This window comes from Lissotriton helveticus, chromosome 7 (genome assembly GCF_964261635.1).
Source record: "Lissotriton helveticus chromosome 7, aLisHel1.1, whole genome shotgun sequence".
In the NCBI taxonomy this organism is placed as follows: Eukaryota; Metazoa; Chordata; class Amphibia; order Caudata; family Salamandridae; genus Lissotriton; species Lissotriton helveticus.
In genome coordinates this window covers 1,303,988,836-1,304,015,679 of record NC_136068.1, presented here as the reverse complement: position 1 = coordinate 1,304,015,679, position 26,844 = coordinate 1,303,988,836, and the positions used below count along the sequence as shown (strand labels likewise).

At 48.9% G+C, this 26,844-nt stretch overlaps 1 protein-coding gene across 3 annotated transcripts in view; it reads left to right on the top strand.

The window, feature by feature from the left end:
- Positions 1–26,844, top strand: part of QRICH2 (glutamine rich 2) — a 418,913-nt gene that overhangs the window by 182,650 nt on the left and 209,419 nt on the right. For all 3 annotated transcript variants that reach the window (XM_078654585.1, XM_078654584.1, XM_078654583.1), the window contains exons 3-4: positions 8,669–8,719; positions 9,439–9,540. In XM_078654585.1, coding sequence (XP_078510711.1) covers positions 8,669–8,719; positions 9,439–9,540 — 153 coding nt within the window. The remainder of the gene's footprint in view (positions 1–8,668; positions 8,720–9,438; positions 9,541–26,844) is intronic.

Below are 26,844 nucleotides of genomic sequence, written 5' to 3'. Positions count from 1 at the left end.
AATTACTATTCCCACTCCAGAGAGTGCAATAGTAGGGAAAGCGTTGGATAGCATAGGGGTACAAATTACTATTCCCACTCCAGAGAGTGCAACGCTAGGGAAAACGTTGGATAGCGGCAGGGTAAAATTCACTATTCAAAATTCACTATTCCCACTCCAAAGAGTGCAACAGTAGGGAAAGCGTTGGATAGCGTAGGGGTAAAAATTGCTATTCCCACTCCAGAGAGTGCAACATTAGGGAAAGCGTTGGATAGCGTAGGGGTAAAAATTACTATTCCCACTCCAGCGAGTGCAACAGTAGGGAAAGCGTTGGATAGCGTAGGGGTAAAAATTACTATTCCCACTCCAGGGTGAGTGTTTGATTTGCTCAAGCGCTCAGTCCATCATCCCCTTTTGTATCGCTTTGTTCGCCCTAAGTGTGGCAGGGTATGCTCAGATGTGAGTCCCTTGCTCACTTGACCACTGGATTCAAGATAGCCTGGCTGATGAGGATTATGAATCTGAAACCGGTCCCAGGATGCTTCTTTCCGGTATAGGGAAGACATGGCTTGGCGGTTCGGGCTGGATTCTTCCCATGAGGCACAGGGTCAGACGGATTTGCATATAGCCATGTCTGAACTGGGGTGGCAGAGTGGGCTAAAGAACGGTGATGGATCAAACCCAGATCTTTTGACTGGGTGTGAGTGTTTGATTGGTTCAGATGCTCCGTCCATCACCACCCCCTTTTGTACCGCCCTGAGTGGGAGGCTGTCTCCTCTGCCTGTTTCATTTATTCCCCACAACGCCTGACCATCAGTCCAATCTTGAAACGGACTCTTTATCCCTTTCAGGAAAAAAGGAGTTCCCATGTGTTGTCTATGTTTTTGCAGCAAGGGTACCCTCAACCCTAATGTTAGCAAGGAGAATTAGCCCTCATGCCTCTTTTGTAAAGTAAGAAAGTCGTAATTGTGATGCAGTTGGCCCCTCACACTTCTGGGCCATAGTGCCACTGCACTTGCTTCACTAACGAGAAAGCTCCCTTTTAATGGACTTTAAAAACATGTTTGCACTAGGTACAGTCTGATTACCTGTTGCTAAAATGTATTCTTTGAAAACATTTGTTTTATTGTAAACACTAAATCATTTTGTGGCAGCCTATCATATCCTCACGGCCACTGGAATTATGCGATGTTACGCCTACAGCGTTTTCTGCATAGTTATGGATTTTCCACATTTGCTATGTAATCCATTATCTGCTGTATGATCTGCAGATTTTAATCAAAACAAATTTGCTTTTGGCTCAGTCAGACCATAATTTACTAAAAATGTGGTGACATTTTTTCCCAGTACAGTGGAAAGCCCTTCACAAAGGTTGACTGATCAAATGCTTATTTCTGAAAGTATGTGTTTAAGTGGTACTAATAAGGTGAAATATTTGTCCAAACAGTTTTACCGTGAATAACAATGACTAAAAGTGAAGTAATACTATCACAAAATGTGTCGCATCACACAACATCATTTGCCTTTTCTTGCCACATAATTTAGTCAACCATGTTGCATAATTTAATCCTCCACATAATTCCAGCGGCCCTGCTTATACTGTATGTGTATAACAATTTTAAAATAATTACATATATTCATAGTACTTTCTGTTTCAGGCTGGGACTTTATAGCACAATAAATACACAAGCCAGTATTCCGAGCTGGGCCAACTAGGATTCAATTCTGTGACTCTGGTCACACAAACACACATCTGGATTGATCGCATTATCCAACTGGGGTTTCTTAACGTAAAACAGAGCCTCTCCCAAGTTACTTTTAATTTGCATGTATTTTTCATTTAACATGTGTACATTATTTTATATGCAGTTGCTGAAAGGTGAAGAAACAATGTAATATTTGTAGAATACTTTGTTTTTTTCACCTCCTTGAGCACTCAGGATGACAGTTGCCATACTTTTTTAAGACCTCAAAAGCTGCATGTAAATGAAGATAGGCTGTAAAATCAACACATAAGCAAAGTCGGGCTTCCAGGCCATCTTCTTTTACTAGTTCATAATGAGGCATTTGTCCTCTTCTGGGAAACCAGTCAAAGATCACCAGGAGGGGCACGCCTCATAGATTGAAGACATCTGAACTAGGGGAAGAAGATTTGCTCTAATCATTTTTGCCAGAATCTCTTCTTAGCTGTCTGCCAGGATCTTGTAATAACATCATTAAATAATATATACCTCTATTTATATAAATTTATATCTATATAGAGCCATAGAGGGCCTTTGAGTCAGCTGTATTGTGCCATTGGTCTGTTTGTGTGTAATTTATACTCTGCTTACATCCATGACAGTGTACTGCATGGGGTATTGGTTCAGTCTATACCAGTCATTGGCTGTCTTGCCCTGTGAATGATGTTGTTTTCTAATCACATGCACACATCCACGTAAAAATGATTACCTTTCAGCATCAGGGCTGGTTTGCCAGTCGTTTTGTTTTCAGTTTTCTCCTTGTATAAAATTCTCCTTTCATTTCTTTATTTTAATGTTTCTTTAGAGCAGGGCTTTAAGTGGGCTGGTTCCTGCAGGTGCTCAGCGCCGGCAATTCTAAAGAGCAGTGTGGAGACGGGTCTCTTTCAGGTTCTCTGTTTATGCCCTCACCCTCAGGGTGAAAAAAAATCTTACCTCTGCAGCAGTGCCACCCTTCATTGCCTTTGATATAATTTCGAAGAGACTTGTTCTAGGTCTTTCATAATCTTATCATTTCAAAACTGAAGCATTTTCAATATTATATACAACGAAGCCATAGTTGTTGTATATTTATCTTGTGCAACTACCAACCATTGACAAAGCCAATAGTCCTAGCTTGTTGTAGGTATAAAGTTACTTTCTGTATTATATATCTGGATGCACTGACAGAAACAGCAAAATACCAGGCGGAGTGCGGCACGCTATGCTAAGCTCAGGCTTTTAGCTTAGGTGTTTTTAAGCCATGCCCTTAATTACGTAGGCCACACCCCTTTGAGAGACCCCCTAGTTTTTTCATCCCACTTAAAGCCCTGCTTAGAGTATACTATAGGTTTCCAGGCAATGCTAATGGGTAGCTTGCTTGTTACTCATTTCATCGGTAGTACACTGCATCCCATCTGGCCACTTCCTCTAAACCAAGAGACCATTCTAAAATGCTGCATCATTGTTTTACCATTCCAAGATGGGCAACACGCTGATTCTAAATGTGGCGACCATGCTGGAACGTTAAGATAGATTGATGGATAGACTATTTACAATACCTCTGCAAGACGAACACCTGCTGCTATGTTTAGTTTCGTTATCGCAAGCATATGCCTGCTGTGTTTACACAGGAGCATTTTGTTCTTTTCTCCATATGTATTCTTTTTAATTTATCTTGCATATGGCTGTTGAGGGTCTGTATGTGTGTGTTTTATTGCAGATGTGTCACATGGCGGGAGGTAAAACGTATGAGCCAGTATATAGATAAATAAGAATGAACGAGTGCAAAGATGAGTGACCAAGTGGATGACTTAGGGTGCCGAAACCAATCAATGACATAAAACAAAATTCATTAATAAGCCAGACCTATTGGCATTGCCAGTGTTTGTTGCTTTTAGCATGGTTAATGCAGATTCAAGCTTCCGAGCTTGTGAATCACTGTTGGCTCAAAGGGCAGGCAAGGCTTCTGGTATCAGACAAGATGCATTCAACGTGACATCTGTCGACGTTTCAGGAGTGTAGCCTCCATTGGTGCATTAGGTGCAGTGGGACCAGGGCCCAGAGGCCTGAGTAGCCCACGGAACCCTGATTATATATGTATTTCACAATTCACACATGAGGGAGAGTCGGAGGGGGGGGGGGGGGGGTGTGGCGGCAATTTCCCTCCTAGCACTGGGGTCCATGACACGCTGCCTACGCTACTAGGACATGTGCGTGATTACCCCCACCCCCCGGGTGGAATTGTGTGCCCTGAAACCTCCCGATTTTCTCCTGAGGTCGGCTCAGTCCACCTCTGTAAATAGAGACTGAGACTGCTGCCCTCTGAAGAGAGCGCCTAAAATACCCCCGGCTCAGGCCGCAGAGGGAGAGTGAAGCCGGGATAGTCGTGTTTTGTGCGCACGAGGACGAGTGGTCCCTTGTGAGAAGAGCCGCGCGAGCGCTCCCTCGCGGGGATAGAGCCCGTTGAACAGCGCCGCGAGGCCTGCTGGGCCAGCAGCCAGCGCTGACGGGAAGCTGGGACCGACGGGAGCGAAAATGAGCAGGTTACAGCAGGTGGACTGAACGGAAATTATCGAGTCATTCTGTTCATGGAGATTCGCTAGTTATGTATGGCATGTAGTCCAATGGCGTCTTTCCTGCTGCGATGCGAGTCTACTTTCGGAGTAGGGTTGCTGCTACCTGGCCAGCATTTTATCGCCCTGGTAACTGGTTGGTATGTTTATGTCGAGGCCAGTGAACAAAAATAAAAAGATAAAGTCAGTGTTTTTTGCCCCTTTGGAATACAAATGTAAAACACCACTAATGTCTGTGGAAACATGATTGGTACGTGCTTCAAAAAGCTGCTTTACAAAGCAGCTCGTGAAGCAATGTTCACCGAACTCCACCAGCACACACTAATCTTACATTAGCACGCAGTGCCTTTTGGTTATTTGGTTTTTAAGAAGCAGGGGTGTGATCTGCTCAACGCTGTGTGTATTTTAACATTATGGACTTTCTGTAGCGGTTGAGGATGGAATAGATAATGGAGTCGTAGCTTTGTGCCCTTCCTGTTAGTTTTCCGGTTCTCTTTAAAGATGCTCTACGTGTTCTTGGATCTGAGAGCTGAACTTGGGTGGGTGGCAGGGGTACTACAAACTGCACATCTTCTATGATGGGTGTCTACTGGCGGCCAGGGCTTTAAATGGAAATATAGAAGTGCAGGTACTTACTCTTTCGAGTACTTGCTTGCTCCTGAGAAGTGCCGGTACACCCCCATGAAATGTATTGCAGCAATCCTGAGAAGTGCAGATTCTCTTCCGTTCAAATTAAAGAAGTGCAGGTGCTTAGTACCAGACAGTACCTTCCCATTTAAAGCACTGCTGTCGCCAGGCCATGACATGACATAACTGATAGTTTGTGGCAGCTTGTTTATGGCGGAGGAGTAGAGGGGCAGTATCGTTATCCTGTTTTCTGCGCTACCGGGCAGAAGGGATCTATGTATTTCTTTTTTGGCTTCTGCAGGACATCTTCATTTTCTTTCCTTCCAGTCATTCTCCTTCCATGAGGTCATCTCTACACTTGGTCACTATTCTATTTTTGTTGGGCCAGTGACAGTTTACTTTTGTGTTAAAGTCGTCATCCACAACACTAGTATCTGGGTCATTTCTATTGATCAACCTCCTGCTTTATAAATCTACCTTTCTACCTGCATTGTCGGAGCTAAGGGCAGTTTGGTTTTGCAAGCACCTTTACAACATCGATCCCTAAATTTTCGAACCACTTGCTGTGGGCCTACATGATTTTACAGTGCTCTGTAGCCTCCCAGAAAATCCTAGTTATCTTATTACTTGTAGCGCCAAGACACCCCAGGGCATTCGTGCGCTTTAAAAGTCTCTTTAACATTAACTTGTACGAAATCATACAAAAATAAACAAATTGAAACAACAATGTGGTGGCCCTCACGATATTTGTCTAGTTGACTGACACGGACATATTTAGGAAGTTATGTGAACCTTGTGAAACCTAAATGGGGGTCAGATCTTGTTTTAAATGGTCGTAAGCCCCCATAATATATCCATCATTCAAAGCACACCCCCCCTGCCTCTCATCCCACGGGGCATGGAGAGAAAATTTGTACCAGAACATTTAGATTTGATGCTCTTCTCAAGTAGTCTGTATTGAGGCTCTTGGACTGTCACCCAACACTTCGGAGGTGTTTACATGGGGCCCTCTCAGGGACGGGGAGAGTTTGTAATTGCCTTTGTTTGTCCTTGTTGCCTAACTATCATGCTCCCAAAGAGCATCTGTAGTATTTTGTTACTGTTTATGCCCGACTATAGAGCATGTACCTGCTGAGGTTCCAGGAAATAGTTGGTCAGAGGCTACAAATCAGGCCGTACACTGACTCTTATTGATGTCATTTTGGATGCACACCATGGCACTCTAGCTTAGCTTCCAATTTACAGGCCCTAGTATGGGAAATACTTGTTTGGTTGTTGCAGGGCTATTTGCCTGCAATGTGATACTTGCTTTCGGCTTGTGATGTGCTTTGCCTAATAATTTAGCTTGAGCAAGTTCCTCATCTTTTTTTGTTACAGGTTTGTTATACATCTTCTCCAGTAGGCAATCTGTCTACAACAGCCTCCACTGCCTATTCAAGCGCTGGCTCTTACTGTATCCCATAGCCTTTTAGACTGCCCAAGATCAAAAAAAACTTTGATGTGTCAATGGATGTTTGTTCACGATCTTGTCTTGTCTGGCTTCCATTCACACTCTGTGGCCCTTAGCAGTCCCTTTTCAACGGTATTTTATCTTTGAACTAGTGCACTCTCTCCATGATCATCATTTGACTGCGGATTTAGCAAAGGAAGTCTTTCACAGTAGTAGGTATGTCCTGTACCCAAGTTTCTGGAACGGGTCCTTTAGTGTCTTGATTATCGTTAGTGAGCCAGTTTGCCATCTGAATTGGTAAAAGTCTGATCTCTTTGGTAATGTCCTTGGTTCTTGAATAAGATGAGTAGGTTTCAACAGATCAGGGAAAAAGACACTGCTTAGGGCCAAACTTCAAGACATAAGGCACTTGTTTTGTAATTCCACTCTCTTCCACAGCTCTATGCGCTGCAGTTGGCTTTCTGAACCTGGGCAGGTGTAGATAAAGAGAGGGTATCCATCATTTTAGAGACAACATTCATTGCCTCTAAGACCTGGAAGCCAGATGAGTTTTTCATTAATTTGTGTCTATTTGTTGACTCTTCATTGGGCATGTATGTATTTCTCTACCACCAGTTTGAGCAAATTAACTGAGAAATTGACCAGAGGCTTCTTGTCCACCAGGTCGTCCTTTTGTCCTACTATGCTTTCCAAACCCTGGAGAGTCTCCTGGGCCCCACCAGTGATAGAACTCTCGATTGAGACATAAATAAGGCTGGCCTTATTTGTACCACAACTTTCCTCCGCAAACACAGACAGAGTCTGCTCTATCATCGTGTATGGAACCCAATAGAATTCCCAAGTAAAACAGCCCCATTCGGAAGTGTACACTCCGCATCAGGAGAGCCAGGCACGGAGTCGAGTATTCAGGTGGCTGCCTTAGAGCCCTTTTGAAGAATGGCTCCATAGTTCTCTGGAATATTCTTCCTGGACAAACCTATTTGCTGTCAGTTGATGTTCTGTGTTTGTGTCAGGCACCTGGGAAGAGTCAGGTGTGGAGGTGATTGCTGTGGAGGTTTCAGAGGCAGGTGCAGTAGCCCAAGTAGTGGTAGGACTGGAGATCATAGTAGCTCCCTCTAATAGAGCTTAAGTTCTCGACTGATCTGAGAGTGGCCATGTTTCCATCATACCCCTGATATTCAGGGTAGCGCTCGTTTTTGAACTCCTGAGCATGGTGAAAGCATGCCAAGAGAAACTGGATTTCTTCTTTCGCACATTTTTATCCCTGTTTGTTTTGAGTTTTGTCGATCTAGACTGTTTTTAGTTTTTAAAATTGATTAAGGGTGCTTTTGGGGGTGTTATGCTCTTCCCTGTGCTTCTCTGCACCCTGTACTACAGTGCATTCAATGCACTCCAATGATATAAAATAGTTTAAGAATATATTAATAATAGGTAAAGCAAACAGATATGGCGGTCCAACAGTTAAGGCAGTCAAGACATTATCATTAGGAACTAGTGCTCAATATATATGGCTCACGTAGTTTGCATACGGTTCACATATAGTGGGCTCAACTGCCTAGTTATGGTCAGTAGTGTAGGTACTCATTGCATATTATTGGTACACCAGTCATGCTCTAAAGTGCGATTCTGTATCCATCAGTGGCAAAGGAAAGTCATCAGCTCCAGGATTAAAGGATAAGGCCGCCTCAGCAAGCAGGAGACTGCAAGCTACGTTGGGTGCCACTTTCCTGCCTGTAGTGCCCAGTAGGACCCTTGCAGTTTTGGGCGAACTTTAAACAGGAATTATGTACTTTGCCGACACGTCGTCGCCCAACCACCATAGCCCAGCCACTATGGTCCAGCAGTCAACCACAGTGATCCGCCCCAGGAAAAACCTAGAGCTCCTAGTGACATAACCAATGGATCACTTCATGAAGCTTTGAAAAAAATCTCTTAAAATCACAAAAAATCACATGTGTGACATTGACAGGATTTCCCTTACTCCCGACCCCTACTCAAGCACTGTTTAAGGAAGTCAGAGTCCAGTTTATCTCTGTTACATCCTAAAAAGTAGAGCTATCAATGCCTGCAACATTATCTTCACCTTCTTATACAATATTATGATATCCGTGTGTCCCATACTACACACAAACAACATGCTCTAGTGCATGTAAGAAAATGCCTGGTTTGGTTTTCTTTTCCATTGTAATCAACTAGCAATATGTTATGTCATTCACCTTTGCATTCATTGTAGTATATTCACGCTGGTGCACCCATGGACTAAAGAGGACTGATACTGCCCATTGCCTGACCTTTCTCTTTCATGCTCCTTTTTACAGACACAGCAGAAGAAGATGCAGCAGGAAGCAGAAACAGTACAACAAGCAATAGTATGTCCAAAAGAGTTGTGAAGTCCCATTGTTTTCTGAGGGAATGCTGTAGCCTCGTGTACATAAACTGTGCTTGTCCTGAGAGTGCATGTTTTATGTTTCTCTAACTGGTTATTGTGTATCTTGTACTCCTTCTAGTTGATGTACAGTTCTTTTACTGTAATTGTATGTTGTACCTCCTGTAGATGTGAAGTAGATGTCCTTTCAAAGCAGACAGTGTTGCCTACGTGTTGTGATGCCAAGTTATGGTTTCCACCCGACGTGCTTTGTTTCCCCTTGTGATACCATGTTGTTCCCTCTAGATATGCAGTGTGTGTTGTGTGCTGGCATGTTGTTGCTCCCTGTATATGTGAAGTGTGTGTCCATGTGTTGACATGGTGCCACTCTAGGTATGCAGAGAGATTACTGGGATGCAGGGTTGCAGCACATATTGATTTACAGGTCGTGTGTTGCCTTGTTGTCATCTCCTCTAGGTGTGCAGTATCTGTCCAGTGGTAGCATGCTTTCCCTCTATGTAGATGTACAGTGTTTGTGATGGAGTGTTGTTTTTTGCTGTATGTGTGCAGTGTGTATTCTTGTGAGGGCATCTTCTTGCCCTCTACATGTACTCTGTAGGACCCATAATAGCATGTTACTGCTTTCTCTGGCTGTACAATGTGTGACCTGTAATTCTGATTCTTTGTTACTTTATTCTTTCCTCTTGCCATCTGTTTGCACAGAGAGACATGGAAGAGAAGCTCAAGCAATTACCTGGGCCAGAGGAAATGAAGAAAATGGTGGAGTGGGAGGTCCTGCATGAAACTTTGGTGAAGAGTCGCACGGTGGGTAAAATATTGGTTTAAACTGAAGGACAAACGAGCTGGTCAGGTATAGGAGACAGCAGGCTGAACAGCCATATTCCAATGACCGCCATTGGTCAAGAGGTCGATGAGCTTTAACTTACCATCAGTCCTTTGTCAACTGTGTTTCTTCCAGATTCTAAGCAGGCAGCACAGCTGACTGGACAATCGTATATCCGCGACCTCTAGGGGTCAAGATTTGATGAGCTTTAATCTCTCTTCAGTCCCTTGTCATCTGTGTATCCCTCAGATTCTAAGCACATGCAGTAACTATTGAGCTTTTATCGTTTAGGGGTTGTTAATGCTGTTTTTAACATTATTTAGCATTTTTTCTCAACATAAGTTATTCATTTCAATACTTATTTAACGGATTGAGTTTTCTAATTGTAAGAAGTCACGTGTTACAGTAGTCATTGATCAATACAATAAACTTGGTACAAGAATCCCAACTTCACACCCTCTCCCCTTCAGCAAAGCCCAACGGTATTCTGTACTGATGCCTCACTTTGGTCATAATTTTGTCAACTCATGAGCATGTATCGATACTTTTAATAACAGATCCCTTAGGAGCTGATAGTTCTTTGTACTGCTCCTTTACTGCTTTCTTTGTATTTTGTGGTTTGGTCAGGGATCCCAATTAAGTTTGAGCATATGCAGGTGCAAGGATAGGAGACACGTGGTGGTTGAGTCTGCAAATAGTCTACCAACTGCTTCCATTTGCGTGCCTGGTGAGCATTCCCGTCGCCTAAATTGTCCACAGCCTTCTGGACAAGTCTACTATGTTGGCAATGAAGTACATTTCAATTTCGTTCCTATTTCCAATTTAGATGCTAACAACACATTGGATATCAAAGGCCAGCCCTCGTTTGTGATGTCTTCCAACCCCTTCAGTTTCAGTCCAAATACAATTATTGCCGGATCTCCTGGCATACGAAATTCAATAACTTTCATACTGTGGCTCACCATTTCTTTCCAATGTGTAGTTAGGATGGAAGAACTCCACCAATATATAAAAGTTCTATGTGACATTTCATTGTCCTTTATGAATGTCCCCTATGTTTACACTTTGGCGCCAGCAATGATCATCTACTCCCGGAAACATTTTGTGTAATCTACTAGGCCTCCCTTACCAATTAAAAATGATTTTGTAAAGAAGTTCTTTCTGTTTTACGCAGCAATTTGCCTTTGCTATGTTTTGCCATACACAATTTTTGCCATTGCTCTACTGGTATCTCCTTGCCTAATGCTTTGTTCCTGTTTTTTATGTATGTCCATAGTGGGGGGTTGCCAGTACTGGAAAGGGGTTGTGTAGATGTTAGATATCAACATTTTGTGGGGTCTTACAGGTGAATAATCTTACAAAGTTTAATTCCCTTGTGCCAGCTTCCGCTAGTTTTGAAATGGACACCTAAGGTTTTAATTGTATTGTATGTATTATAACATTTTGTTACCCTTTATGGTAAAATCTGCTTTACATTCCTCTAGTGTTTTGACTTTTACCTTTGTGGAATAGTCTGTGATCATCCTAAAATCCCCATCTTTCCATTGTTTAAAGTTACTTCCTTCTTTAGTTGGCGGAAACTCGATTGTCATGTATTGGGGTGAATTGAGACATAAATGTTGTAATTTCTGTGTTCCTTGAGATTTTTTCCCAAACCCTAAATATTTTTTGATTATCCTGGGCACACATTTATTTGCCTGTTGGAAAGGCGATCCCAGGGGAGACAGAAGATGTCTGACTGCCCGCCCCGATACTCACCTCTCTCTATGGAATAGGCCGAGCGCCGTAGGGAGGCCTCCTTGGCGAGGCTCCTCTCCTACAATCGTACCAGCTGAGCAATCACACTACTACAGACGGACACCACACGACGGAATATTCACAAGTATCTTTATATAAGAATTGAAGGCAGGCACTTAGCAGGTTAGCAGACAGGGATCGAGGGATCCATAAAGTCGTGGTTTCGGGAATAATGGGGTAGCGGGACAGTCTTGGCACCAATTAGTGCATGGATAGTTCAAGGGGTCTGGCCGCGACAGCGTCAGCAGGGCCTCGAAGGTGGTTCAGCTTGGTCAGGCCGCGACAGCGTCAGCAGGGCCTTGAAGATGGTTCAGCTTGGTCAGGCCGCGACAGCGTCAGCAGGGCCTCGAAGGTGGTTCAGCTTGGTCAGGCCGCGACAGCGTCAGCAGGGCCTCGAAGGTGGTTCAGCTTGGTCAGGCCGCGACAGCGTCAGCAGGGCCTCGAAGATGGTTCAGCTCGGTCAGGCCGCGACAGCGTCAGCAGGGCCTCGAAGATGGTTCCGCTCGGTCAGGCCGCGACAGCGTCAGCAGGGCCTCGAAGATGGTTCAGCTCGGTCAGGCCGCGACAGCGTCAGCAGGGCCTCGAAGATGGTTCCGCTCGGTCAGGCCGCGACAGCATCAGGAGGCCTCGAAGATGGTTCAGCTCGGTCAGGCCGCGACAGCGTCAGCAGGGCCTCGAAGATGGTTCCGGTGCAGAGTTCGGATCAGGATCAGCCGCGACCAAGTCAGCAGGGCTTCGACTCCAAGATACAACTGGCGTCCTAATCCAGGGCTGGCCCAGATATAGGACTGGAGTCCTTTGATGTCCGGACCCTCGCGCCTGGGGGTCCGAGGGGCCGGGATGAAGGTGTCCAGACACCCAGCAGGGGGTTGGAGCCCGGGCCCAGGGAGGCTTGTGGGGAGCGATCGACACCAGGTGTCCGGGGATGGCTGGAGGCCCATCGAAACTCCCCTCCTCCGGGATCCGCCAAGTGGCCACTCTACCACCTGGGAGGATCTTGGTGCCTCGATGTCGGGGCTTCGCTGGGGCCGGGGCCAGGGATGGCTGCAGCCACGTGCTCGGGACGTGATGGGCCCAAGATGGAGTCGGGCCGGAAATGGTGGCCTGGCATGGTCGCCAGACCGGCAGTGTTGGCGAGCAGGGTCCGCTGGGGTCCCAGGGGGGAGAGCTGTGGGTTGCCAGGGGGGCTGCTCTCGTCGCTGGTTCGTGTTCAGGGGGGTCGACGGCGGGTCGACGGCGGGTCGACGGAGGCCGATGTCGTCCCGGGCCCGCCATGCGGGAGGGGTAGGACCACGCCACAAGGCCGGGTCCAACACACGTCCCCTCCAGCTGAAGGCGGGGAGAGTCACCCATCTTCCTGGGTATTCTCCTCGTCGAGGCGGAAGAAGCGGGACAGGCCGTCAGCGTTGGCGTGGTCGTTGCCAGGGCGATGCGCCACAGTGAAGTCCATCCCATGGAGGGAGATGGACCATCGCAGCAGCTTTGGGTTTTCGCCACGCATCTGCATCAGCCACCACAGGGGCCGGTGGTCAGTCTGGACCCGGAAGTGGGTGCCGAAGAGGTAGGGCCTGAGTTTCTTGAGGGCCCACACGACGGCGAAGGCCTCTCTCTCAATGGTGCTCCATCGCTGCTCTCTGGCCAGCAGCCGCCGGCTGATGAAGGCCACAGGATGGTCAATCCCCTCGGGGTCAATCTGAGATAGGACCGCCCCAATGCCGTGCTCCGAGGCGTCGGTCTGGACTATGAACTCCCGGCTGTAGTCAGGGGCTTGGAGCACAGGGGCGGTGCACATTTCTGTTTTCAAGGTCTCGAAGGCCACCTGACACGCGGGTGTCCATGGTACTTTCTGGGGCCGGTTCTTCGAGGTCAGTTCAGTGAGGGGACCCACAATGCTCCCATAGTTCTTTATGAAGCGCCGATAATATCCAGTGAGCCCCAGGAAGGCTCGGACCGCTGTCTGGCTGACCGGGGGCTCCCAGGCCATGATGGCGTCAATCTTGGGTTGGAGGGGAGCCACGTGGCCGCTCCCCACTTGGTGTCCCAGGTAGGTCACGGACCCTTGACCTATTTGGCACTTGCTGGCCTTTATTGTTAGTCCGGCCCGTCGGAGGGCCGTCAGGACCTCCCAGAGGTGCTTCAGGTGCTCGGCCCAGTGGAGGCTGTACACTGCAATGTCGTCTAGATAGGCGGCGCTGAATTCTTCCAGCCCCGCCAGCACTTTGTTCACCAGTCTCTGGAAAGTTGCTGGGGCGTTTTTCATGCCGAAGGGCATCACCTTGAATTGGAAGTGGCAATCGGGTGTGGAGAAGGCCGATCGCTCCTGGGCGCCAGGGATGAGGCCGATCTGCCAGTACCCTGCTGTGAGGTCGAAAGTACTGAGGTACTTGGTGGCTCCCAGGCGGTCGATTAGTTCGTCGGCCCGGGGGATGGGATGCGCGTCGGTTCTGGTAACAGCATTTAGTCCCCGGTAGTCGACACAAAACCTGAGTTCTGGAGGGGTGCCAGGTGCGGCGGCTTTGGGGACCAGGACAACTGGGCTGGCCCAGGGACTGTCGGAGGGTTCGACCACCCCCAGGGCCAGCATTCTGGTAACTTCTGTCTGGATGCAGGCCCGAACTCGGTCGGGAACTCGGTAGGCCCGGTGTCGCACTGGCTGGCTGTCCCCTGTGTCGACATCGTGGACACACCACTGGGTAACCCCGGGGGTGAGGGAGAACAGGTCTGAAAATTGCTCCAACAGCTCTTGGCAGTCTCGGCGCTGTGCGGGGGTCAGGTCGGAGGAGAGAGAGATTCCCTCGACGGAGCCGTCTTTCTCAGCGCCCCTTAGGAGGTCGGGCAGGGGCTCGGAGTCGTCTTCGGCCCCATCATCGGTAGCTAGCAGCAGGCTCAGTTCTGTGCGGGCAAAATGAGGCTTGAGCCGGTTGGCGTGCAGGACGCGGAGGGGGTTTCGGGGTGACTCCATGTCCACGAGATAGGTGACGGGGCTCTTGCGCTCGATCACTTTGAAGGGGCCCGACCATTTGTCCTGGAGGGCACAAGGTTCGACCGGGGACATGACCCAGACCTGCTGGCCCGGCTCGAACTCGATGGATGAAGAGTTCTGGTCATACCAGCGTTTCATGTCTTCCTGACTGGCCTCAAGGTTGGCCTCGGCAAGGGCCCGGAACTTCCGAGTCTGGCTTCGGAGGGTCAGGAGGTACCGGTAGACATCCGGCGGGGCGTCTTGGACTGTAGTTTCCCAGCCTTCTTTGACCAGGCTGAGAGGACCTCGGACAGGGTGCCCGTACAAGAGTTCGAAGGAGCTGAACCCCAGGGATTTCTGTGGTACCTCCCGATAGGCGAACAGGAGGCAGGGCAGCAGGACGTCCCATTTGCGGCGGAGGGGTTCTTCTAGGCCCTGGATCATCCCCTTGAGTGTTCGGTTAAACCGCTCCACAAGTCCATTCCCTTGGGGGTGATACGGGGTGGTGAACTTATATGTGACCCCGCACTGTTGCCACAGGGACCGCATATACTTCGATATAAAGTTTGTGCCCCGATCGCTCACGACTTCTCGGGGGAACCCCACTCTGGAGAAGATCCCCATCAGTGCTCGGCCCACCACGGGAGCTGTTATGGTTCGTAGGGGGATGGCTTCGGGATAGCGGGTGGCATGGCCCACCAGGACGAGGATGAAGCGATGCCCTTGCGAGGTTTGGGGGTCCAGGGGCCCCACGATGTCGATCCCCACTCGCTCGAAGGGAGTGGTCACCACTGGAAAGGGTTGGAGCGGGGCCTTCACCTTCCCCCCGCTCTTTCCGCTGGCTTGGCATGTCGGGCAGGTGCGGCAGTGGTTATGCACATCGTTGCGCATTTTCGGCCAGTAGAAATGGGTCACCAGGCGGCTGTAAGTTTTGTCCTGTCCCAGGTGCCCGGCGAGGGGCACATCATGTGCCAGGTTCAAGAGGAAGTCTCTGAATCGTAGGGGGACCACCAACACTCGGCTGGCCCCCAGCTCGGCAATTTTCTGTTCACTGTATAGGAGGCCGTGGTCCCAGTATACCCAGTGGGACCCCGAGGTATCTCCGGCAGCTTGGGCTGTGGCTTGCTGCCGGGTCCCCTCGAGGGAGGGGCAGGCCTTCTGTTCCTGCCGGAATTGTTCTCGGGTGGGACCACCCTCCTGGCGCCATTGGGCTAGTTCGGGTATGTTGCTGAGTTCGGCGCTGCCTTCTCGGTCGTGCTCTGATGGCTCGGGCTCGGATTCTTCATTGACTGCAGGCGGTGGTGGCGCGGGCCACTCCGGCTCTTCAGTCAGGGTGGCCTCTGTTGCCGCCGGGGCCCGGGCAGTCATAGATCGGGTCGTAGCGCAGGCCCACTCTGGTAGTCCCATCATTCCTAGATGTTCTCTCCGCTCGACTTGGGCCCAGGGAGAGCTCTCGAGGTCGTTTCCGAGGAGGCAGTCCACGGGGGCGTCGTCCCGGACGGTCACCTTGAGGGTGCCCGACACCCCCCCCCCACTCGAAGGGGATTCGGGCCATCTGACACAGAGTCTCGGAGTTGTCGGCGGCCTGCACGGGGCATCGCACGTTGGGTATGATCTGTTCGGGGGTCACCAAGTGGCAGCGGACGGCCGTCACACTGGCTCCCGTGTCTCGGAGGGCTTCGGTCCGTCGTCCATTGATGTGGACCCACTGATGGTATTTTTGAGTGTTGCTCGGTAGAGGGGCTTGGGGGACCATGCCTCTTTCGCCCAGGCAGGCTAGGGCCATGGCGGCCGGTTCATACTCGGTCTGATCTTCATCGTAGACCTCTTCGCCTTCTTCTCCCCCTTCCCCCAGGGCTGCAGCAGCGAACTGGCGGGTCGGAGGCCCGGTGGTGCCGGGGCGCTGGTTCATGGGGCAGAGGGGGTCACTGGCATAGTGACCGGGCCGCTGCATCTGTGGCAAGTAATGTTCGGGCGGGGCCCCGGCCGTACTGGAGGGGGTCCTCTTCTGGTCAGGGTTGGCGAAGGTTTATTCTGGGGGGACCCCCGAGGCGGGCTCTGGCCCGGGGCCGACGGGAAGTCTCGGCTCCTGTTCTGGCCTCCTCCGCCGCCACGCTGGCGGGGGTGCCCCTGGCCGTTCCGTCCCGTTTCTCCTATCGGGGTCCGGGGGACCCGGGTGCTCACCCATCGATCAGCCTCGACGGCGAGTTTTCGGGGCTCGGTCAGCTTGCTGTCGAGGAGATGCTGTCTGAGCTCGACAAAGCAGTTGTTGGAGAGGTGCTCCCAAACGATGAGGTCGAACAGCTGCTCGTAGGTGGACACTTTGCTGCCCTTTATCCATCCTTCCAGGGCCCGGCTATAAAAGTTTACGTATTCCACCCACGTGGTACCGGGGATCTTTTTGCAGTCTCTGAACCTCTGTCGGTACATCTCGGGGGTGAGGCCATACCGGGTGAGCAGGGCGTCTTTCATGTGGTCATAGGAGGACATCACTTCCTCGGCCAGCTCAAGCAGGGTGTCTCTCCCTTCGCTGACAAATCTCCCCCATAAGCCAGCACCCCAATCTTTTCGCGGGATGCAGTGCGCGGTCATGGCAACTTCATACGCCTTGAACCATTGTTGGATATCGTCATTCTTGTAGTATTCCTTGACGATATCTTTGGGAATGTGAACCTTCGGGTCAGCCGGAGGTGGAGGGTCCCGGGTTATCGCGGCGCCAGCCTCTTCGGTCTTGGACTTGATCTCTAGTTCTTTGAGGCCACGCTCGTGTTCGTACGTGAGCTTTTTTTCTTCCAACTCCCTTTGCCTCCGCCTCTCTTCCAGATCTCCTTCTAATCGTAGTTGCTCAATGGCCATTTTCTTTTCTGCTAATTGAAGTTCTCCATCCAGCCGAAGTCGGGCGAGCTCTAGTTCATGGAGCCGACTCCTCTCGCGCTCCCGGGCGTCTTCGTGGGAGAGGCCCGGTTCTCTGTTGGCGGTTCTTTCTTCCACTGGGGCTATGACCGTACTCAGGGGTACTTCTAGGATAATGTCATCGTTAGCCTGGGGTGGGGTCGCTCCGGTCTCCACCCATGTTTGCAGCGCGTCTTTGAAATCGTCTTTTGTGCTTAGTCCGGTGGTAGCGATACCCAGGGCTTTGCAGAATTGTTTGAGTTCTTTATGGGTGTACTCCTCTAATCATTCCTTCTGGAATTCTGTGGTCATTCCGGTTTCCTTAGTAGTCATCGTGGTTGTGGGTCTCTGTTAGTAGTGGCGAATTACTCGCTGTACGATTTGCGCGGGCTCGGATCCCGTGGCTTGCCACCAATGTTGGAAAGGCGATCCCAGGGGAGACAGAAGATGTCTGACTGCCCGCCCCGAGACTCACCTCTCTCTATGGAATAGGCCGAGCGCCGTAGGGAGGCCTCCTTGGCGAGGCTCCTCTCCTACAATCGTACCAGCTGAGCAATCACACTACTACAGACGGACACCACACGACGGAATATTCACAAGTATCTTTATATAAGAATTGAAGGCAGGTACTTAGCAGGTTAGCAGACAGGGATCGAGGGATCCATAAAGTCGTGGTTTCGGGAATAATGGGGTAGCGGGACAGTCTTGGCACCAATTAGTGCATGGATAGTTCAAGGGGTCTGGCCGCGACAGCGTCAGCAGGGCCTCGAAGGTGGTTCAGCTTGGTCAGGCCGCGACAGCGTCAGCAGGGCCTCGAAGATGGTTCAGCTTGGTCAGGCCGCGACAGCGTCAGCAGGGCCTCGAAGGTGGTTCAGCTTGGTCAGGCCGCGACAGCGTCAGCAGGGCCTCGAAGGTGGTTCAGCTTGGTCAGGCCGCGACAGCGTCAGCAGGGCCTCGAAGATGGTTCATCTCGGTCAGGCCGCGACAGCGTCAGCAGGGCCTCGAAGATGGTTCCGCTCGGTCAGGCCGCGACAGCGTCAGCAGGGCCTCGAAGATGGTTTAGCTCGGTCAGGCCGCGTCAGCGTCAGCAGGGCCTCGAAGATGGTTCCGCTCGGTCAGGCCGCGACAGCGTCAGCAGGGCCTCGAAGATGGTTCAGCTCGGTCAGGCCGCGACAGCGTCAGCAGGGCCTCGAAGATGGTTCCGGTGCAGAGTTCGGATCAGGATCAGCCGCGACCAAGTCAGCAGGGCTTCGACTCCAAGATACAACTGGCATCCTAATCCAGGGCTGGCCCAGATATAGGACTGGAGTCCTTTGATGTCCGGACCCTCGCGCCTGGGGGTCCGAGGGGCCGGGATGAAGGTGTCCAGACACCCAGCAGGGGGGGTGGAGCCCGGGCCCAGGGAGGCTGGAGGGCGATCGACACCAGGCATCCGGGGATGGCTGGAGGCCCATCGAAACTCCCCTCCTCCGGGATCCGCCAAGTGGCCACTCTACCACCTGGGAGGATCTTGGTGCCTCGATGTCGGGGCTTCGCTGGGGCCGGGGCCAGGGATGGCTGCGGCCACGTGCTCGGGACGTGATGGGCCCAAGATGGAGTCGGGCTGGAAATGGTGGCCTGGCATGGTCGCCAGACCGGCAGTGTTGGCGAGCAGGGTCAGTTGGGGTCCCAGGGGGGGAGAGCTGTGGGTTGCCAGGGGGGCTGCTCTCGTCGCTGGTTCGTGTTCAGGGGGGTCGACGGCGGGTCGACGGAGGCCGATGTCGTCCCGGGCCCGCCATGCGGGAGGGGTAGGACCACGCCACGAGGCCGGGTCCAACATTGCCAGTCTGTAATTTCTAGGGATCTAGAAAAGGTAGAATAGGGGGCATTCCATAAAAGTTTTGTCAATTTGTACCCAGTATATTTTACATTCAAAAGCTATTATAAACTGAGCAGCTGTATACGCGTGTTCAGAATGGAAAGGTCTAGTCCCTGCTCCATTTTAGTGCAGTGTATATTCTGAGCTCTTCTGTTTTTTTACATCCCAAGATCAAGAAGCCCTCCAGCTCTATTTATATCACACAGACCCTTTTAGGGATATATTTATTTTCAGAAGGTACATGGAGGAACTCAGACTGATGAAACACCACTGCAAATAACTGGAGTGCAAACGGAGAATGAGCCAGAATAATGCAGACAGGACCATGTTCAAATCCACCTTAACACTACCAACAAAGATCTAGCCCACCAAATGCCCCACTTTGGCATACGGCATCAATGCTAGCACCAACTGAAGCAAAGAAATCTTCACCATTGTGAAAGATTTCACCTCACCATTGGCCGCCTCCAATTCGATCACCCCCTCGTAGTACCTCTGCAACAATCTCTCTCAAGTCTTCAGAAACAAAATAACCACCATTTATAGTAGCTTCAGCTTGCAACAGGACCCAACAACCTCACCAAATATCTACGGACCTTATCCAATGAACCAATGAAAACCACAGGGCCTGTCATCACCCCAGAAGAAAACTGCTGCTACTATAAAGTCCATCCACTCAGGGGTGCTTCATCTTACCCCTGCCTCCACCATACCTACTTTAAAGGGCTGCAACCTTTCAGTCCTGTGCTCACACCAATTCTGAATGCATCCACCTCTTCTGTGACCTTCCTAGATACTTGGAAACATGCACCTGTCCCCCTTTTGCTGGAGAAACCCTCTGTAGACCCTTCAACACTCTCCAACTACCGACCAATCTCCGTGGTACAATTACCAGCCAAGGTTATAGAGAAAATCATTAACAGACACCTCACCGAATACCTCAACGTCCTCCAACTCCGTAAAACCAATCAGTCTGGGTTCAGCTCAAACAACAGCACCAAAACTGCCCTCCTCACCACCACAGATGATATCCGCATGACTCTGGACAGAGGAGACATGGCAGCCGTCATCCTCCTGTACCTCTCCGCAGCATTCAAAACAGTTCCCCACCCCATCCTCGTCCAATGCCTTAACGACATCTGAATTCAAGGACATGCACTCCAATGGATCTGCTTCTTCCTGACTGGAAGCAACCAGTCTGTCAGCTTGGCATCATAGTTCCTAGGTGAAGTAATAGTCACCTAAAACCACCTAGACCGGAGTGTCTGATGAAGAAAGTGAAACAGGGGTCGTGTGAATAGAGGAGGAGGGGAATTCCTCCTTGTCGAAGGGCTCTCGCACACCCAGCAAGCTAGGTGTCATGCTTCATCATTTGAGCCTGCTCCTCGTTGGGCCGGCGCTGCAATGCCCAACGGGCACCCTTAAAGGGGCTCTTTTTCGGACATCTTTTGATCCTTGCCGTAAGGGTGCAGTGGGGGTGAGGTGTCCTAGTCTGATGTAGGTGTAGGTGTAGCGGATTAAAATAGGTTAAGGATTCCTCTGTGATACTTTATTCATATGGGTACCTTACCTAGGGTACAAAATAGAAGGAGGGTAGTGTGTTCTCTGTGTTAGGTGCAGGAACCTCTACTCTACTCCTTAGTGGTGACTATTACTTCACCTAGGAACTGCGTACCACTCCTTTGTTCCACAGTTATTTGGGCAAGTATGCTGGACCTATTAGAAAAGCCCTATCAATAGCCTCTTCCCCCCTTTTTGATAAAAGCCTGGCATCATACTCCTTGGATGTCTGCGACCTCATCTGCAGAGATCCGCAAGAATCCTCCTTGACCCCTACCCTCTTTAACGCATACATGATTCCTCTAGCCAGCCTCATCTGCTCTTATAACATCAACATCCTCTCCTACTCCGAAGGAGCAAAACTCAAACTCTCCCTCATGGGCAAGACACCCAGTACCTGGTTCAGTTCAATGCCTGTTTGACTGAAATCGCCCACTGGATGAAGACCCACTGACTTAAGCTGAACACCGACAAGACCAAAATTGTGATCTTTTGGAAGAGCAGATCACTGTAGGACTCCACTTGGTGGCCAAATAGAGCTAAGATGGACCCCCATCCCACTACCCATGCCAAGAGCTTCTGGATCACCACTGACAACAAACTCAACATGACCACCCAAGTCAATGCTGTCACCGCCTCAATCATCAAGATCCTGAAGATGCTGAGGAAGATTTTCAAATGGCTTCCAATCAACACCCCAAAAACCGCCATGCACACCCTGGTCACAAGCAAGCTGAACTACAGGAGCACACTCTAGACCAAGATCAACAAAAAACTCACCAGAAGGCTGCAGACCATTCAGAACTTGTCGACCAGAACAAGTCTCAATCTCCCACGCCACACTCAGATCACACCAAACCTGAAGGAGCTCCACCGGCTCCCCATTCACAAACAAGCACAATTCATACTTCTCATCTACACTTTTAAGGCACTGCACAACACTGGCCAAGCATACATCAACAATCGCATCTGCTTTCACAAACCTTCCAAACACATCCGTTCATCGAGACTCCTATTTGCACAAATCCACACATAAGGAAAACCAGATCTGGCGGTCAAGCCTTCTCCTACATCGCTCCTAAAGTGTGGAATGACCTGCCGCTACACATTAGAGACTCCTCCTCACTTCTTGAATCTCGCAAGAGGTTGAAGACCTGGCTTTTTGAGTAGTCCCCCTAGGCCCTAGGTGTGGCTAAACTCACACCTGCTCAGCTCCAGGATACTTTTCTGGGTGATAATGTGCTCTACAAATCTGCATAACAACATGACAATGCCACTGCGTACCTCAGCCAGGATATAAAGGCAGTTCGGGCTGGACTGTTCCCATGAGGCACAGGGTCAAGACTGATTTGCATATAGCTGGGTCTGAACTGAGGTGGCGAAGTGAGCTAAAGAATGATGATGGATTCAACCCAGATCTGTGACTGGAGGTGAGTGTCTGAAAAGTTTCAGCGCTCCGTTCATCCTCTCCTTGTGTTTGCTTTGTTCGCCCTAAGTTGGCAGAGTATGCCCCGACGTGGGTCCCTTGCTCACTTTGCCACTGGATTCAAGCTAGCCTGGCTGATGAAGGGTGTTACTCAGAAACCGGTCCCAGGATGCTTGTTTTCGGTTCAGGGAAGACCTGGCTTGGCAGTTCGGGTTGGACTGTTCCCGTGAGGCACAGGGTTAAGACTGATTTGCATATAGCTGGGTCTGAACTGAGGTGGTGAAGTGAGCTAAGAATGATGATGGATTCAACCCAGATCTGTGACTGGAGGTGAATGTCTGAAAAATGTCAGCGCTCCGTCCATCATCTCCTTGTGTTTGCTTATGATATAAAGAGGAGCTCCCTCCTGATGAGGTGATGTTCGCCAACAGCGATGAGTAATTTGCCTTCTATAGTCCCTGAATTAGTCAATGTTATATTAATACCAAATATATTTGCCCATTGAAATGTGGCAATGTCTGTGAGCTTTCCTGAGATTTTCGCAGATATGCCAATGTCCAACATTTCAGATTTATCTAGGTTTACCTTGAACCAGGAACTCTATCTATAATTTCCCAGAAATTCTAGTGTCAGTGGTATTGATGTTTCTGAGTCAGTAATTGTTAACAGAATATTATCTGCAAAGAGGTATATTTTATATATCATACCCCCCAAAGGGCATTTCCATCGCCTCCACTTTTTATCTAATTTTTTGTCCAATGGTTTTATGGACAGGGTAAAAAAAAAGAAGGGAAAGGATGCATCCTGCTTATATCCTTCTCCATAATTCGAAGGATTCTGTTCTGTCACAATTTATAAGTATCGCTGATGTGGAATTAAGTCCGCATCCATCATGGCCACGTGGCACATGTCTGAGGAATGACAAATGCAACCTTTTTAGTCTCCAAGGCAAGTATAAGTACAGGAATGTACAATTTGTTGGCTTTCTCTACCTGGTGTATTTGGTTTATATTATTGTTTTTCTAACTATTATATCCCCCCCCTCGGTCTAGGTCTCTCCTTTTTTTGCATTATGTTTTCTATTCTTTTCACTAGTATCTTAGTGAAGATTTTTAGATCACGACTGAGTAAAGCAATGGGTTTATATGAGCACAAGATTCTCTGGGTTTATTTTCTTTGTGGAAGGGGTTACTCCTCGTATTTCTCTAAAGGGGTTATAAAGGCTAGCCAAATGAGGTATTATAATTGAGGAACATCTCTTATAGAAATGTGTAGCTATGCCAACTGGGCCTGGTGCCTTATCAAGTGCTAAGTAGTTAATGGCCTCTCTGATCTCGCCTGTTGTTATGGGGTTTTGTAACTGCTCTGTTTCCTGTGGGGTTAGAACTGGTAGCTTAAGGTCCTTCAGAAAGCCATCAATGATGTAATGATTTCTTGGTTCTACCCCATATAGCTTTTAAAAGAATGTAGCAAATTCTCTTTTATTTCCTACTCTTCTTTTAATACCCATATCTTTTAATATGGTGAGGATTAAAGTTCTCGCTGTGTTCATAACCTAGGAGCTAAATTATTATTTTGACAATTTTTGAAGCATATATGCCATATGTAGAGATTAGAAATTAAGAACATAAATGGGGGTGTTGAGATTACTCATCTATTCAGAATATTTACAATGCAGTCAGATAACTAGTTAAAAATGCCAGCATTCTGAGTTCAGTGAGAGTGAAGACCAACATAGAGCATAATGGGGCACTTAGCCTGTCTGTGTGCCTGCCTTGGGTGAGATTAAATGGGTAGCTGCTAGTAGACTTAATACCCACTTACTGTCAGGCATTGGCATCTACTTATTACACTTCTCCTCATTATACACCTTTGGCTTTCACCCCCTCAAAACGAGGTGAGCAATTTACAGCGGTTTATATTTTGTCCAGAATGTGTTAACCAATGTTAGCGCCTTGATAAGTGGGTGAAAAGTCTGGTATTGTAAAACATGTGTCAGTAATACAGCACAACTCTGTTAGTATCAGTAGAATTTTAAATTCTTTTTCATATATTTTGAAGCCACGAGTCTTTTCACCAACTGTTATTGCAACGCCAAGGGTTCAAGAGAAATGTGCAACAAAATTAGAGAAAGTGGATAGCCTTATTTTATAACCACAATAAATGATAAGAATTCTTTTTCATCTGATTACCTCGCTATTTTTCATTTTTATATTCGATACTGTACTTTGTGTTAATTCTTTTTGAGAACCTTTGACAAAGTTTCATGGAGGATGGTGTTTCTTATGAATACTTTAAATGCACATCTCCTTTGCGTTAAGAGAAATAAATGTTTTTGAATCAAAGGTACCTCTCTTTAGGTAGTATGTATGTATGAGCTATATTGTAATTGACTCACTTTTTCCCAGGCCCGTGTTTTATTAAGGACTTAATGTCATTGTGTAGCAGAGATATTGGCCTGTGCGTTATTGCAATCACCATGACCAGTTTCGGTGTCTTAAGATGATAATAATTTCAGCTTCTTTATAGCAGAATAGGAATGCTCTTTTATATTTCGCCATTGTGACGAGGAGCCAAATGCCTTTGGAATAGCCTACAGGATTCCCTGGAAAATTCATCTGTCCGTGTGTATTTTCCATCTTTTAAAGAGCCCTTTATTGTCTTCTCTATCTGCAGCTGAGATTTTCTAATGCGTTTTTTTTAAACGTCTGCATTTTTATAAAGAGGTGCTTCTGTGATGATGTACACATTGTCAGAAAATGATGTAAATTGATCAAGGATTAGTACTTTTGTGTTTGTCATCGGACAATGATGTGGAGTGCTGTTCCTGCTGTCGTAAAATGAGCCCAAAGGCTCTGAAAGAACGGGAGGACAAGCTTTTCATGGCAAAAGCAAGGAAGGAGAAGAGAGGGAGAAAAAGATCCAAATCGAAGTCAAAGTCGTCGACTTTGCATGCTTCGAAGTCGAGGAAGCACAAGAAGAAGAGGAGGCATGGCTCTCTGCGCCGTTCATCGAGGGGAAAGACTTCGAGATCACCTTCTCCGGCTCCTCGACATCGTCAAAAAGACTTTGTGTCTCCTTCGCCTTTGCCATCTCCCCCGGTGAGTCCGGAAAAATCTCCTTCTCCAAAAGGTACTCCGGCGCGGTTGTCAACGCCAAGGGGCTCTCTGGAGTCGGAGGACTTACCAGTTCAGGATGAACCTTCTCCTGTACACAAGGCTGGACCTGTGGCTCTGCCTGTAGATCTGATTGTTCCGACGTCGGATGCTCCTCGTGTGGATACCTACTCGGCTCCGTATCCTCAATTTCCTACACCGGGTTCAGATCCTACACATTTTTTAAATGCTATGTATGGCGTGTTTGCCAAGGCAGCCTCCCCCTCCGGAGCACCTTCCCATGGGTCAGCTAGCCTTCAATTTAGGCATGCTTCAGCATTATGCCCAGGCACCCTTCGTGCCTTTTATGCCGACGGCGCTGTCATGGCAGTTTCCGGCTCAGAGATTTTCGACACCATATACGGAGCGCCCTGCAAAAAGAACAGTTGATGGACAGAAGGCAGAACAATATCATACATTCACCCCAGTACAGAGATCTGGACCTAAATCCATTGTTTTTTTACTCACCATGCCATTCCAGTTAGGACCCAGCCATATGCAAATCAGTCTTGGCCCAGCGCCCAATAGGAACAGTCCAGCCCGAACTGCCAGGCCAGGTCCTTCCTGGCCTGGAAACAGTCATCCTAGGACCAGTTTCGGGCTTTCAGCCCTCATCAGCCAGAATAGCTTGACTCCAGTGGCATGGAGAGCTCGGGACCCACAGGGTGACAAATGCTAATAGAACAGTTGATGGACAGAATGCAGAACAATGTCATACATTCACTCCAGTAGAGATCTGGGCCTAAATCCATCGTGTTTTTGCTCACCATGCCATTCCAGTTTGGACCCAGCCATATGCAAATCAGTCTACGGAGCCCCCGGCGACGTCTGGTGGGCCTTCCTCTTGGCCTCGTACGGCGCCAATTCCACCATCGGATCCTCCTTCGACTCCAGCTCCAGAGTTGTCGGCGCGCCGATGCCGCAACCGAGGTTACGCTCGAGGAGAGAGGCACAGAGACTGTTGGAGGAAGAACAGTATCAGAGAGAAGAGGTTGAAGAGGGTGAAATAGAGGAGTCTGTCGATGATTTTGAGGGGCTTCAGGAGGCGACTGGCCTGGACACCTCCCCTGAGTGGGAGCTTTCTTCTTCAAGGGATTCTCCACCTCGGTGACTCTGTATCATACTGTTATCAGAAAGGCTGTGGAGCTTTTGGACTTGCAATTGCCTACAGCAGAATATAAGCCAAATTTGCTCACAGAGGTTTTGCATTCGCCATCTTCGATAGTTGAGGCACTGTTGCCTTTTAATGAGACTTTAACTGAGCCTATCCTGGAGGTGTGGCGTAAACCGCTACCTGTTTGTTGGGACGTTACATACATGCATTGATGGATTCAGCTAAGCAATTGACGCCCAAGTTGACTGATGAGGAGCTGGGAAATTTTATGGAGGTTCTGTCGGATGCTCAGGCTGCTGCTCATCAGGTTATACAGTCTGGCCTGGATACAGCTGATTCAGTGGCCAGGGTTATGAGCTCCTCTATAGTTACCAGGAGACTGCTTGGCTTAGATCCTCTGGGTTTCCCCCAGATGTACAGGCTATCTTTCTTGATTTGCCCTTTGATGGTTCAAAACCTTTCGGAGAGAAGGCTGATTCTGCACTTTAGAGGTTCAAAGATAGCAAAGCCACGGCAAAATC